Source organism: Haliotis rufescens, unplaced genomic scaffold (assembly GCF_023055435.1).
Source record: "Haliotis rufescens isolate VD_foot unplaced genomic scaffold, xgHalRufe1.0.p SCAF_10, whole genome shotgun sequence".
NCBI lineage: Eukaryota > Metazoa > Mollusca > Gastropoda > Lepetellida > Haliotidae > Haliotis > Haliotis rufescens.
In genome coordinates, this window is record NW_025963780.1 from 9487951 (window position 1) to 9500706 (window position 12756).

The 12756-nt window shown below is 36.0% G+C and overlaps 2 protein-coding genes across 2 annotated transcripts; both read right to left on the minus strand.

Moving 5' to 3' along the window:
- Window positions 1–219: 219 nt before the first annotated feature.
- On the minus strand, window positions 220–2665 carry LOC124116204 (protein PLANT CADMIUM RESISTANCE 2-like). The gene is made up of 3 exons (XM_046477459.1): window positions 2387–2665; window positions 1767–1835; window positions 220–526 (listed from the first exon to the last, which is right to left on the minus strand). Exons 1-3 carry the CDS (start codon window positions 2597–2599, stop codon window positions 473–475), a joined length of 336 nt encoding a protein of 111 aa, XP_046333415.1. The 5' UTR covers window positions 2600–2665; the 3' UTR covers window positions 220–472.
- A 150-nt stretch (window positions 2666–2815) lies between these two features.
- LOC125375660 lies at window positions 2816–6193 on the minus strand. The gene is made up of 2 exons (XM_048386748.1): window positions 4745–6193; window positions 2816–4656 (listed from the first exon to the last, which is right to left on the minus strand). Exons 1-2 carry the CDS (start codon window positions 4935–4937, stop codon window positions 3935–3937), a joined length of 915 nt encoding a protein of 304 aa, XP_048242705.1. The 5' UTR covers window positions 4938–6193; the 3' UTR covers window positions 2816–3934.
- Between the last annotated feature and the right edge of the window lie 6563 nt (window positions 6194–12756).

Below are 12756 nucleotides of genomic sequence, written 5' to 3' on the forward strand. Positions count from 1 at the left end.
TCTCTCTCTCTCATTAAACGACTCGTATATTCCTTCACGCGTGGTTGGGGCAGTTCGACGGTCACGGCCTCTTGTCTACATACGAGTACAATGTGGGCCGGCTCCGTGATGGTATTACCAATGTACTTAAATGTCAATATCGTTCCAAAAATAAATTTTCGAAATGAATTTGCTGTCATTTGCACATTCGCCTACTTAAAGAAATACTCGACACATACGTTAATAAAACGATAAATATTTTATTCAAAACACTTCAGTACAAGTTGAAATGTGACATGATAAATGGCATGTCGACTGATAAAAATGTTCGTGAGCGCTGAATATTCATCTTTGGACGAAAGCCGACTGGATCGCGTGCTCGACAACAAAAACATGCTCTGTAATCCGTAAGTCGTATCACAGATAGAAAAATATGACGTCATCAGTGGACGGAAAGATGGATATAAGGCCGGTTGACAGACGAGGAACACACTTATTGCCGGGCCATCGCCTGTTGTTGGCCCCCACGATCCAGTGCATCTACTTCCTGTAAAGGAAATTAGTGAAGATTTTGAAACAAACACATACATGCCAAGAAAATAGGGCCTATGTCCATGTTTCTCACGGTCTGTTATTTTGTTTGTGATATATCATAACGCCAAATCGGATCCATTTGAAGACAAACGCACGAGCAATAAATAGTGAGTTCATGAAAAAAACTATCGATGTATCCGTAGTTCGTGTCGAGTGATGATAAAATGTATTACTTGGAATTTGAGCACGATTTTATTTTTGACTCAAACTGCTGCCCGGTTATTTCTGACAGAAAACATCTTTTCACGGTCAAAACTCCACTATATTGTATAATGTTAGCCCTTGCTGACCAGGGCTTTATACACAGGTATGTCCATTGGCTTCAAGAATCATCTCACAGTTGTTCCAAACTACATGTTTCTCGCGTATTAAAGACATGATTCTAAACCATTGTTTTTAATTTGAGGTTTATCTTAATCCACATACAAAAACACTATATTTTAAATCACCTAATATGTTCCTTGTGCGACAGTTGAAGCAACGTGTTATGTACCTATTTTCATTTCACAGATTAAATCAGCTTCAATTATTAATTGTTTTAATAATATTCACTTATACGTTGACAAGTATTCTTTGCAGGTACCATATCAGTAATGGTATGTCAAACAAATAAACCTATACTGTTATGTTCTGAATGTATAACAATACTTATCAGTGTAATAGTAAATTATGTTGCAATTGGAGATATCCTTAGTCACAAAGAAGGGTCATATCCACTAAAGCTAGGGACATGGCGTGATTGATACATGCTGATCCATAGCAACGAGTAAACAAAAGAGAAACACCTGACACTCTTTCAAAGTGGACGCACTACTATTAACGTGTGTGTGAAACCCCGCGTCTATGCAGAAAGCCGTACCGTCGCCTAGATATTTGTAGTTGACAGGTCACATAGCCAATCCTATTGAAATTTGCTGAGCTTACCTTGCATACAAGTCAAACGTGAAAATATTAACAGTTTTTGAACAACTTTCAAAAAGTTAATGCTATGACAGTCTTGACATTAACGCATTAAAAACCGTGGTACACAGGTAATGTTTTTACCCTGGTTGGGCGTGTTGCGTACCTTCCTACCAATCTGTCCGCTGGTTGGGGCAGGCACGTCCTGTGTACATGCTACATTACTGTCAGAGTATGGTTATGATGATAATGATGAAGATGATGAAGACGATGATGTTGTGAATCCTTCTTACCTGTGCTTCTTGTATGATTGAGCAGATGCCACAGAACCAGTGCATGATACAATCGTTACAGAATTCGCCCTGAAATACGAATGAAATCATACAACGTCCAGACCATGTCAACATACATTGTCCTTGATTACATGTATACATCTTCGTATCTGCAATAGCTGCATAAAGTCAATTGTCAAATGAAATTAGCATTCGGGAATTTCGTTTTAGTTCCAAATTATGTTGAAAAGAATCTGCGTTGTAACTGATGTAGGTTATTGAAACGTTCCTTCGACCGCGATGAAGAGAAGTGTATAAAACATATACACCACTTTCACAGTGACATACTAACTGTCCATCGGGACCTAATGATGATTATGTATTAGTGTGTAGTTGATTAGAAAACGAACATTGGAAGAAGAACTAATACATGGTCTAAGAGTATTTCTCTCAAGATCACTTCCTTGAAAACAACAATTTGTTTCTTGACTATTGATTTCTGATGTTTATTATGTTTTGGTGATATATAGTGAATTACCTCAGAACATGACGCTATTGGCGCATTTGCTTCTGTGTAGCGCTAACATGTACATACACAAACACACCTTTACAAAACTTCTGACTGTTTTTGTTTAATTTACCTCGATTCCTTTGCTTTCCCTGACCTTTGCCCTGGTTTTGGCTCTTGTGTAGATACCGATAGGTCCCAAGATGCTTAAACATCCATAGGTACAGCAGCTTTCACCAGTTTTCTCTGCGATTTTTCCTGCGGTGTAGCAGGGTACGAAATAGGTTATTATGCATAATCCGCAGTCATTGAAACAACCAAAGAGACCGTTTGACCACTCGCCCATGCTGATGATGTGTTAGACTGCCAACACCGTGCCAGGTATTCCGGTATGTCTGGATGTCTTGCTTGTGGGAGGTAATATACGCCCGCCTGACATGACACTGCCGTTGCCAGAGGTGACAGCCAAACAAAATATTACCAACGATTGGGCGTTCAGGAGAGTGTGGATATAGGAGGTCAACTGTAGTTAGACACAAAGCGCATGCAGGTTCTGGTGAGCACGTCTGTTGAATGTACGACATCGTTGACCTCCGTATACAAACAATGGACCTTACGCCTATTACCTCAGTGCATTGAACGTAATATTAAAATCTCAAACGTATTTCTCTTTATTAAATCTGATTGAAAAGTAATGGAGCTACAAGTGAGTGAGTGAGTGAGTGAGTGAGTGAGTGAGTGAGTGAGTGAGTGAGTGAGTGAACGTGCTGATGAAGCGCCATGTTTATTTACCACTTCTGCATAGTTTATATTGAAGGTATAGCTTATAAATAATGAATGTAAAGTTTATAATGAAGGTATAGTTCATAATGAAGGAATAATTTTAAAGGAAGGTATAGTTTATGATGAAGGTATAGCTTATAAGGTAGGTATAGTTTATACAGAGTGCGAACCAGCGACTACAGTTTACTGGCACGCCAAAGTGAAGCGATGACGACGCAATGGGCTGCTGGCTATTTGTGCCAGACATGATAATGTGTTATGAGTGACGTTGTATATTTGTGTGGTTCACAAGGGGTCTAGTTCGGGTGGACGGCGTCATGCTTGATTGAGTTAAGCAAGCTGCCTGACGGGGAGAAGCGTGCTTGTGGGGTGATTGGAGTTTGAGTTGGCTTGGTAACTGATTGGTGTGGGCCGATAAACCTTTTGTTGTGTGCTGAAGTAGATAGCTTTCTTGGAAATTTGTTTACTATATGAGGGCAAGTTATCGAACAGAAAGGGGGAAGGAAAAAGAATTGGAGAGGGAGAAATAATGGTTTAACTGAACGAGGGCAGTTCAGCCCAGCGGTATGTCCGGAGACAAAGTTAGAAGGTCATGTCGACGCTTCGAAGGAGGAAACTGTTGTTACCCAGTTATCCTGTGAACTGTGATATACAAGTTTGGAACAATGTGAAATGGAATTCATTGGGAATATGATGTCAAGAAATCTGAGGTGACTATTATCTATATTGCACATTTGCCATATTGCTTAAAGCAGCCTAAATAGATGTGTATGAGTGCCTTGCCCATGCCAGTAACTGAAGAAGAAGTCTTTATTTGTACCAAGGCCACTGGCCCATATACAATACATACATTTGAAATAGTGCGGTACATGAAAAAAGGTAATGTCAGGTACAAATTTTACCGGTTTACAGGCTTTTCATAATTACGTCTTCTTTCATAGCTGTAATACAGGTATTTACATAGTTTTCCAAGTAATTGTTTACACGAAGATGACAGTAGCGTTTTAAATTTATGCATATTTGGATTATGGCAAAATGTTGTTGGTAAATACAGATGTCTAATATCGTTGTAATATTCACATTCTAAAGTAAAATGATATTCATTCTCTATACTTGTTTCACATATGGGGCAGAGTCGTAAACGTAAGTCAATATCAGCCCATCTACCTTCGTTTACCTTAAGTCTTAGTAGCCCGGCTCTAAGCCTTATCAAAACATTTCGATATTTTATTTCAGTAATAATGGAAAGGTATTTTTCTGGTTCCAGGAGACTTTTAAATTTTTTATACAGAATGTACCTAGAACTAGCCTTGATAGTACTATTCCATGATTGGTAGAACATATTTATCAAAACGTTTTTAAAACTATTCATGAATGATGGTTTGTCGCCAACAGCTTGACTGAGCCAAACTACTCCGAATCCGTGAGAAAATAATATGGAACGAATAGAAGAAGCATAGTTATGACGACCGCACTTGTCATAATATACAAGCATATTATAAGATTTTCTTGGTATCCCATCTTCGTCCATTTTAATCAGTTTTAGCCAATACTTTACAGAACGACACATAGCATTTACATGTAGTGGGTACCGACCGCATTCCCCATACACAATAGCATTTGGGGTTTGCAAAATTTACCGCATTCCCCATACACAATAGCATTTGGGGTTTGCAAAATTTACCGCATTCCCCATACACAATAGCATTTGGGGTTTGCAAACCAACGTTAAGAAACTTCTTACAAGCCATAATATGCACTTGTTCTATTTTTTTAAAACTGTCTACGCCCCATATTTCCGCACCATATAAAAGAATAGGTTGAATCTGAGTATCAAATATTTTAAAGAAAACTGAAGTGTCAACAAAACCAATCTTCCGTAGATTGCGAAATATTTCCATTAAAGCTCGTTTACCCCTTGATGCTAGATCTGAAACACATTAGTTCATCTTTGATGTATATGAGAATACAAACCCAAGATATCTATAGGAGTTGGCGGTTGAAATACGTTTGCCTTTAAAGAACCATTTCTCATGAACAGATAACCGCCCTCCTCGTCTAAATACAACAACACTCGTTTTATCTAAATTAACCGTTAATCCATGTGAATCTGCAAAGTTATCAAGAATATTAAGTTGGTTCTGTAAACCAGTTACTGTGTCAGAGACAAGAATAACATCATCGGCAAATAATAATAATAATATTTCAAACAAGTCAGGAAATAATTGTACGCCGTGTTTCCCATGTGATGAAACATCATTTGACAGTTCATTGATGAAAAAAAAATAATAATAGGGCTTAATATACAGCCTTGTTTAACTCCGTTAGGACAATCAAAATATTCTGTATAAATGTTATCATTACATCTCACACACGCTTTCACGGAGGCATAGATTCCCTTAAGTGCTCTCATCATCTTTCCACCCAAGCCAACATCGTGCAGACACTCCCATAGTTTAAGATGATTTACTGAATCAAACGCTTTTTTAAAATCCACAAAAGCAACGTATAATTTCCCTTTTCTTTTCGATAAACATTTGTTAACAATTGCATTCAACGTGAATATGTGGTCAGCAGGAGAATATCCCTGTCTAAAGCCTGCTTGTGTCTCGGGTAATTTACTTCTTATATTAGCCCAGTTTGTAAGTCTAGAGTTTAAGACACTTGTGTAAACCTTACTAATTGTACACAATAGAGATATCCCTCTAAAGTTATCTGGATTATTTTTGTTACCTTTCTTATGTAGTGGAAGGATAATAGCTTTCGTCCAGTTCTGAGGGAATAATCCAGAATCAAATAACTTATTCAACAAATTTCGTAGGAAAGGAGTTATTAAATTTTCACAACATTTTAACATTTCAATGACCACGTCATCAACACCAGGGGATTTGCCATTCTTTAAACGATTTATAGCCTTGTGGATTTCTGAGTCGGTAATCGGCGACTCCAAAATACACTGGTCAATCTCATCAAGTATAAAATGTTCATCACATTGACATTCGACTTCAGCATTTAATACATCTGTACACTGAAAAACTGAGAATTGTTATATACTTATCTTTGTTTTAATTATTATACCTAGCTTTAAACTTCAGAGATTGTTGTGATTCTTGTAATTGTTATTTGTGGTATTAGCGGGAACCCCTGCCGTTCATACCACACGTAACAAGTGTATAGTGATATATATTAAACACGTCCCATTTTATTTCTGGAAACCCATTGTCCAGAAACTGTCCACGCAGCGGCATATTAGAACCTAAATATACACGAACACCGTTCATACATGTTGCTTGATAAACATATAGTGTTCAGCCGACAACGTTTATTTGTATCGATCCCTGCTAGCTTCTAACACTGTATGTTCGTGATCAGGACAGGCATGTACTGGGGCTCGTTGTACAGTGGGGTGTATATCCCTAACAGCGTCCAAGTCTGACACATATTTTCGATCGAGGATATATTGTCTTAATCCACAGTGAGTAAGTGGCTATGGTTTAACGCCACGTTTAGCAATAATCCTGCAATATCACGTCGGGGGACACCAGAAATGAGCCTGACACATTGTATTCTTGTCGTGAATTGAAACCAGCGTGACGAACGAAAGTTGTATCACAAGGCTGCACCACCAAGCGGCATCTGCAACGCGCAGAGCGTCGACGTGGTTGCTATGCTAGGAACTGACAGAAGTCAGCTTGCAGTGGTCAATATGTTCAATGTTTCACAGTCTGTGAATAGCAGGCTATGTTACAGGTGCCAACAAACCCAAACTATTGACGACCGACCCCGTTCAGGGCGTCCCAGGTCAACGACAAGACAGGCTCTTCGAAATCGAGCTCAAACGGCCAATCAAACTGCTGCAAACATTCAAGAGACAACTGGGGTACGAATAACTAGTGAGGCGATAAGACATCGTCTACATGTAGCTCATCTCCATGCTCGACGGCCACGTGTTGTGCCGCCTCAATCGTCACATTGCCAACAGACGTCAATGGTGTACACAACGTCGCAACTCGGGTATTCGTCGCTGGTCACGTGTCCCGGCACTACTGATCCAAAAACGTCAACCTTGAAATTTTCCATCTTACCCCTATCGTCATTCAAGATCGTTGGCGGTGTAGCATCTACTGTCGGTTGAACTAATTATATCTATTACAATTTTGGAAAGTCTAAGTTATTTCCGAGGATCCCCTTCATTTGTTAAGAGTATATAATGATATTATACAGATATGCAAATTATTATCACATCATGCATGTAAACATGGTTATATCAATAGTCATGTCAGTATGTTTACATTGCTTTTGGTAGACATTGTTGAATATTGTAAACCTATAGAAAGTGTGTTCTGTGTTGTGATTGGCTAATTTGGGTCACGTGACCAAATGTCAAAGGGTGAAAATATGATTTGCATTCCCTGAAGCAAGCGACCGAATCACTGTGTAGGAACACATAATTACTCAGCATTTTTTGCATACTAATCAACAATGGACGCAAATTGAAATACAAAATTAACATTCATAACAAATATTTTGATTTTCTCTATTCATGGGAATTATTGGGATTTTTAATTCTTAATTAAAAAAAATTATAATGAAATAATTACCAAAATCACAATCACCATAGCGACTAACGCGCTCCTAGCGAATCTTCAGATATCACTGTTCTGTATATCAAACGGCATAAAAAAAAATCCAAGACCAAGCCAATTCTTCAAGAAATGTGTGCATATAATTTAATGAAAAATAATATCGATTTTGTTTAAGTTATATCGTCAGTTTTAGTTATAAAATATAATGAAACGGCTATTCATGGACATTATTTATATGAACTTATAATATTGACTATTACACTCCCTAGAAATATATACACGATGAAATGTAAATATACCTGTCACATGTACACTTGTTCAAATTAAAGAAATATCGTATACAACACTATAAACTTATCAACTTCATATGTGAACATTGTTCAAACAAACAGGAGATTATCAAACGTTCATATATGTTGTGGCCTATATCTACGTATGATATCATATTGAACATTGATTAATATCCAAAGTGAAATTAATTGTGTGAAAAAAATGTACAAAAGATATGCAAGATCTACATCATGAAACAGTAAAAAGCAGTTAACAATGATCGTGTGTACTTTCATTCAAGGACCTTCACCTCAGAGAAATAACCACATATGTACAACAAATATGTTGAAGTTTGACATCACTACCGGTGACCGAATTTTACAAAATGGCGTCTTGACGGTCAACAGTGCGCGGGATTTTACGAGGGGACTTTCGTTGATTCAGGGTTCGTATATACATAAATGTGACATGTAAGTAATCAGAAACATTCTGACAATCTGTGTACTGTTTTTTGTTGTTGTATTTTTCATTGAAACCAACGAAAATAGTCAGAAATTCTGATAAATACCGTTGTCGTTGTGCGTGATTTTGCGTCAGTCATGGCGTCACACAGGACGGTTCTGTTGAAAATATCAAATTATTGCAATGTATATGTATGTTTAATTCCCTAATTCTTCCTACGATTCTCTTCCCGTGTATATTCTGAAAATGCAGATCTCGAGCCAATGTACTCAACGAATAGACGAATGACTTTGTTTACATTTCGCTCAAGTGCATTTTTTTCAGCGTTCGTTTTCACACCTCATTTATTTTGCTTCATTACATCCAGACAATTTGTATTGATGACAAAGATCATTTGGCATTTGATTCTAAAATGTATGAGGAATTCAAGGATGTAGGTATCGCAGCTGAAATATACGTGATGGTATTTGCGTCTCATTACCGGTGTACGTTAATTACCAAAATCACAATCACCATAGCAGCGACAGAACGTTCGATGTTGACGCCACACAACCGAGTAAGTACGAGGTGTTAAAGAGTGCGCATGTTTTTTTCTAAATAAAACAATAGGTTTACAATATCGATAAATACTATGTGTGTGTCTATTTCCGGGATTTTATCGAGTATTTGCATCTTGGAAATTTTCATTCGAGCCCCTCAAGCTAATGCTTTCGGGTCTCGAGATGAATTTCCAAGATGCAAATACTCGATAAAATCCCGGAAATAGACACACACATAGTATTTATCTTCTAAATGTTGATTGAAGTAATATCATCTTAAAAACTACTTAGTCGAATGTGACCTTTCTCTTAAATTAAAACGTCAATGCCACCGGAATATTCATAGTCGTTTCTGTGTCTTAAGAAAAAACCAGTGGCGTCGACAATGCGAGACTCTCGTGTAGACTACCAAGACATAGACGTACTTAATGCAGTGTGGTTACATAATGCAAGGTCACCTAGCTCTACACTGAAAACGCAGTGTATTTATCCCCTCATGTTTACTTAATGATTCATAAATGTGTCACCAACATGAACACTATCTCGTATTACGTTACAGCTGATGAGTTAAACATTCCGAATGGACGAACTCAAGGCAAACATTCATTTGCGATGTTATTAATCAATACTGTGCCTACGTTACACAGTTATATTTACTTACACATACTACACAAACCCAAATTAATGTCGTAAGTTTCCATGTAGAGGCTATGCATCTTAATCACTGACATCAACGCAGTATGACACTTTATACAATTTTATTGATTGATGATGAGAGGAAATACACAAATACATATGCAGAAATTAACTTTACAATGAATAGCTTGATATGGACACACACAGATACCAAATAACTTTTCATGTATAGTTTTATTGATATTGGTTGACTCTGTCGAGTATTTAGCAAATTATCTTCACGTTAAGGACTCCTAAATGGTGATGCATGCAGACGGAGTCCCCTAGTGATGAAGATGTATTATGTCTATTGACCTTTTTCACACTTCGCTACTTCCGGTTTGAAAGCGAGGCTTGGAGAGCAGAAGGTGAAGGCTGGATAGCACATGAAACACATGGAGATGTCAACAAGGCATGCAATCGGGACAAACTGTGACAATTTAACCATCCCGGTACATTTATCGTAAGTATTAAACATTATTCTTATTGACAAACTATTCTACTGTTATCTGGTCTCCTTACCGATATAAATTTGAGTCTGGCCATTCTGTTGTGATTTCAATTTAAAATATTCATGACCACCTGGTAACTCCCAGTGCAGTTTATGGTAGCTGAACAGACTTAAAACAAATTCTACTGAAATCTTGTAAAAATAATTTATTGTTTACACACCATTAAGCCAAACTATTTATTGTGAGTTTAAATAACTTTGCGGGTTGTATTTGAAGTCGAAATATTGACCTTTTGACCATATCTAGATATATGTCAGAAACTAACTAAATTGATATGTTGATATAATGTATCAAATTGTAACCTACTGAGAATTTACAATCGTAACAAATCAGAAGTTTGCATCAGTTGTGTATTTGATGTAAATTGTAATGGACTCAAATGCATTCCAATAAAATATTAGACCTCTAGATCTACTTGTGCTGTTGTGATTGTGAACAGTTGTTATTTTGATTGTCAATGTTGACAGATTAGATAGCATGAGGTGTAATATTTCAACTGAATTATTACATAAAGGGTGTGTAAATATTTAAAGTAAAGTACAGTTTGATCTGCAATTTTGGTAACAATTAATATTTCTACCAAAATGATATTTACTTTACTGTACCAATTTAATCATGTCATGAAATGAACAAAAACCCAACTAATAATGTCCAGTAAATGTTCAATCTACATGTGATCTTTACATAATTTACAGAAACAGATAACTCTTTAACAGTTTGTATTCAAATATTTCAAATGCATAAACTGATATTGACATTACTAAAAACTTAAAGTATAAAAAGAATTATTTTTAATTCCCATGCGTATTGCAGTCATAACTCATTTATTCCCTTTGTTTAATTGTGAAACCCATCTGGTTTTATGTCCACAAACATGTTTTGAAACTTTTAAAACAAAAAGATATTTTTGGGTGCAAGCAATTGCCATGTATTATTGATTATTAATCATATCAATTTATATATAAGTTTATTATTGTGCTTACTGTGTCATTTTGCAATAATTGTATTGTTATGATGTAAAATTTACAATTGTTAACAATCTTTAGAACTTTAGTTTATTTCAATCACGTCAAGTGGTGTGATCATTTTGATATTTTTTTATAATTCAATCAAAACGAGAAAAATAAAAAAATATAAATACATAGAAGAAATTTGTTTTTCTTGTCAAATAACGATGATAGCATGAATTTATCTCATGCTCCTTGTATAGCATGCTCCTTGTGAAAATTCATTCCATTTCTTCTTCGAATGTACCTTATATGATGATTTTAGGGAGACATTACTGACAGCTATCGATAATCTTGGAGGACAAAATACTCTACATAGTATTCTTTTTGGTGATTCAAACTTAGATGTTTTCCTGAATACAAAAATATTCTTGTCTGTACACAAATTTATAGAAACGACTAACAGATTCAGTAGCTAGCATATTATTGTTTCCAAACTGTTAATCATTAATATTGTTAAATCTATATTCAACACTAAAATGTATAATATTAGGATATGTATGAGATGCACACTGTCTTCACTTTCCAGCACATTGTACATATCCTTCATATATGAGCACTGTATATATATTGCGCACTATGTTTCCACAATGTGAAGCTTCAACTGTAAATTGTTCATTTTCATTATGCAATATTATGTATAACTGTATATAGGGAGAAGGCGGTAATAAGTGCTGCCCTTTGTCTTTTTGGACAATAAAATATGTTTAATAATATTTCATCTTGTGATCTGACAAAGTTAATATTTTCAAGTCAAAATATCAACTTTAGTAAACCACATGAAGAGATAAATATTGCATTTGACAAAACAAATTCAAGTCTTATATTTTCTTTGTGATCTTCATGAACTTACTCAGAAAACCATAGTGTCAATGAGGCAGACTGACTGTAGGTGTGACAAAACGTGATATTTCACCTGATTTTAATAAAAATCTTATTTTTTTCACTCTAGCGAAAGTATGTTTTCAGCATGGTCATGATTAAATACATACCGGTAATACAAATATCAAAACGTCTTTCATTAAAACAAGAGTGAATTACTGTGACATTGATATAAAGAGCTGTAGTACACTGTCATTAAATTGATGCATCTGTTGAGTTTACCCTTTACACAGAATATACTGTTTGAGTTTTCGACATATCAGATGAATTGATGCCTTCAAGATTGTTCTAAAGTACATGTAGCATGTAATGTTACACACTGTGATTAATTTTCCTTAAACTTCTCTATTTCAGAAGAATGTTGTTTTCTAAATACGCAATATTTTGAGAGAAGGTGACTATGCATTGTTTATAAAAAATGTTATTGAAGTAGGAATATTATTACAATATAATAGAATTATTCATTTCAGGCCAGCGAGTCAACACAATGAAGTACATGTACTAGTATCCGGTGACGGATGTCTGGAGGAGCTTTCTGCTGACAGTAACACAATGGTTACAATGTGCGTCCTGTCAAAGGACGAGGAAGTGAAAAGCCATATTCATTCAATCAACAAATGTGGTTCCTGTCACATTTCTCTTAAATAGGACGAGGAACTGAAAAGCCTTATTCACTCACAAATCAACATGGCCAATATTTATCGGACACTGAAAAAGCACATTGTACCATTTGTTTACAAGCAAGAAAATTACTTTCTCCTGGAATTTAATTAGGTGCTTTTGACTG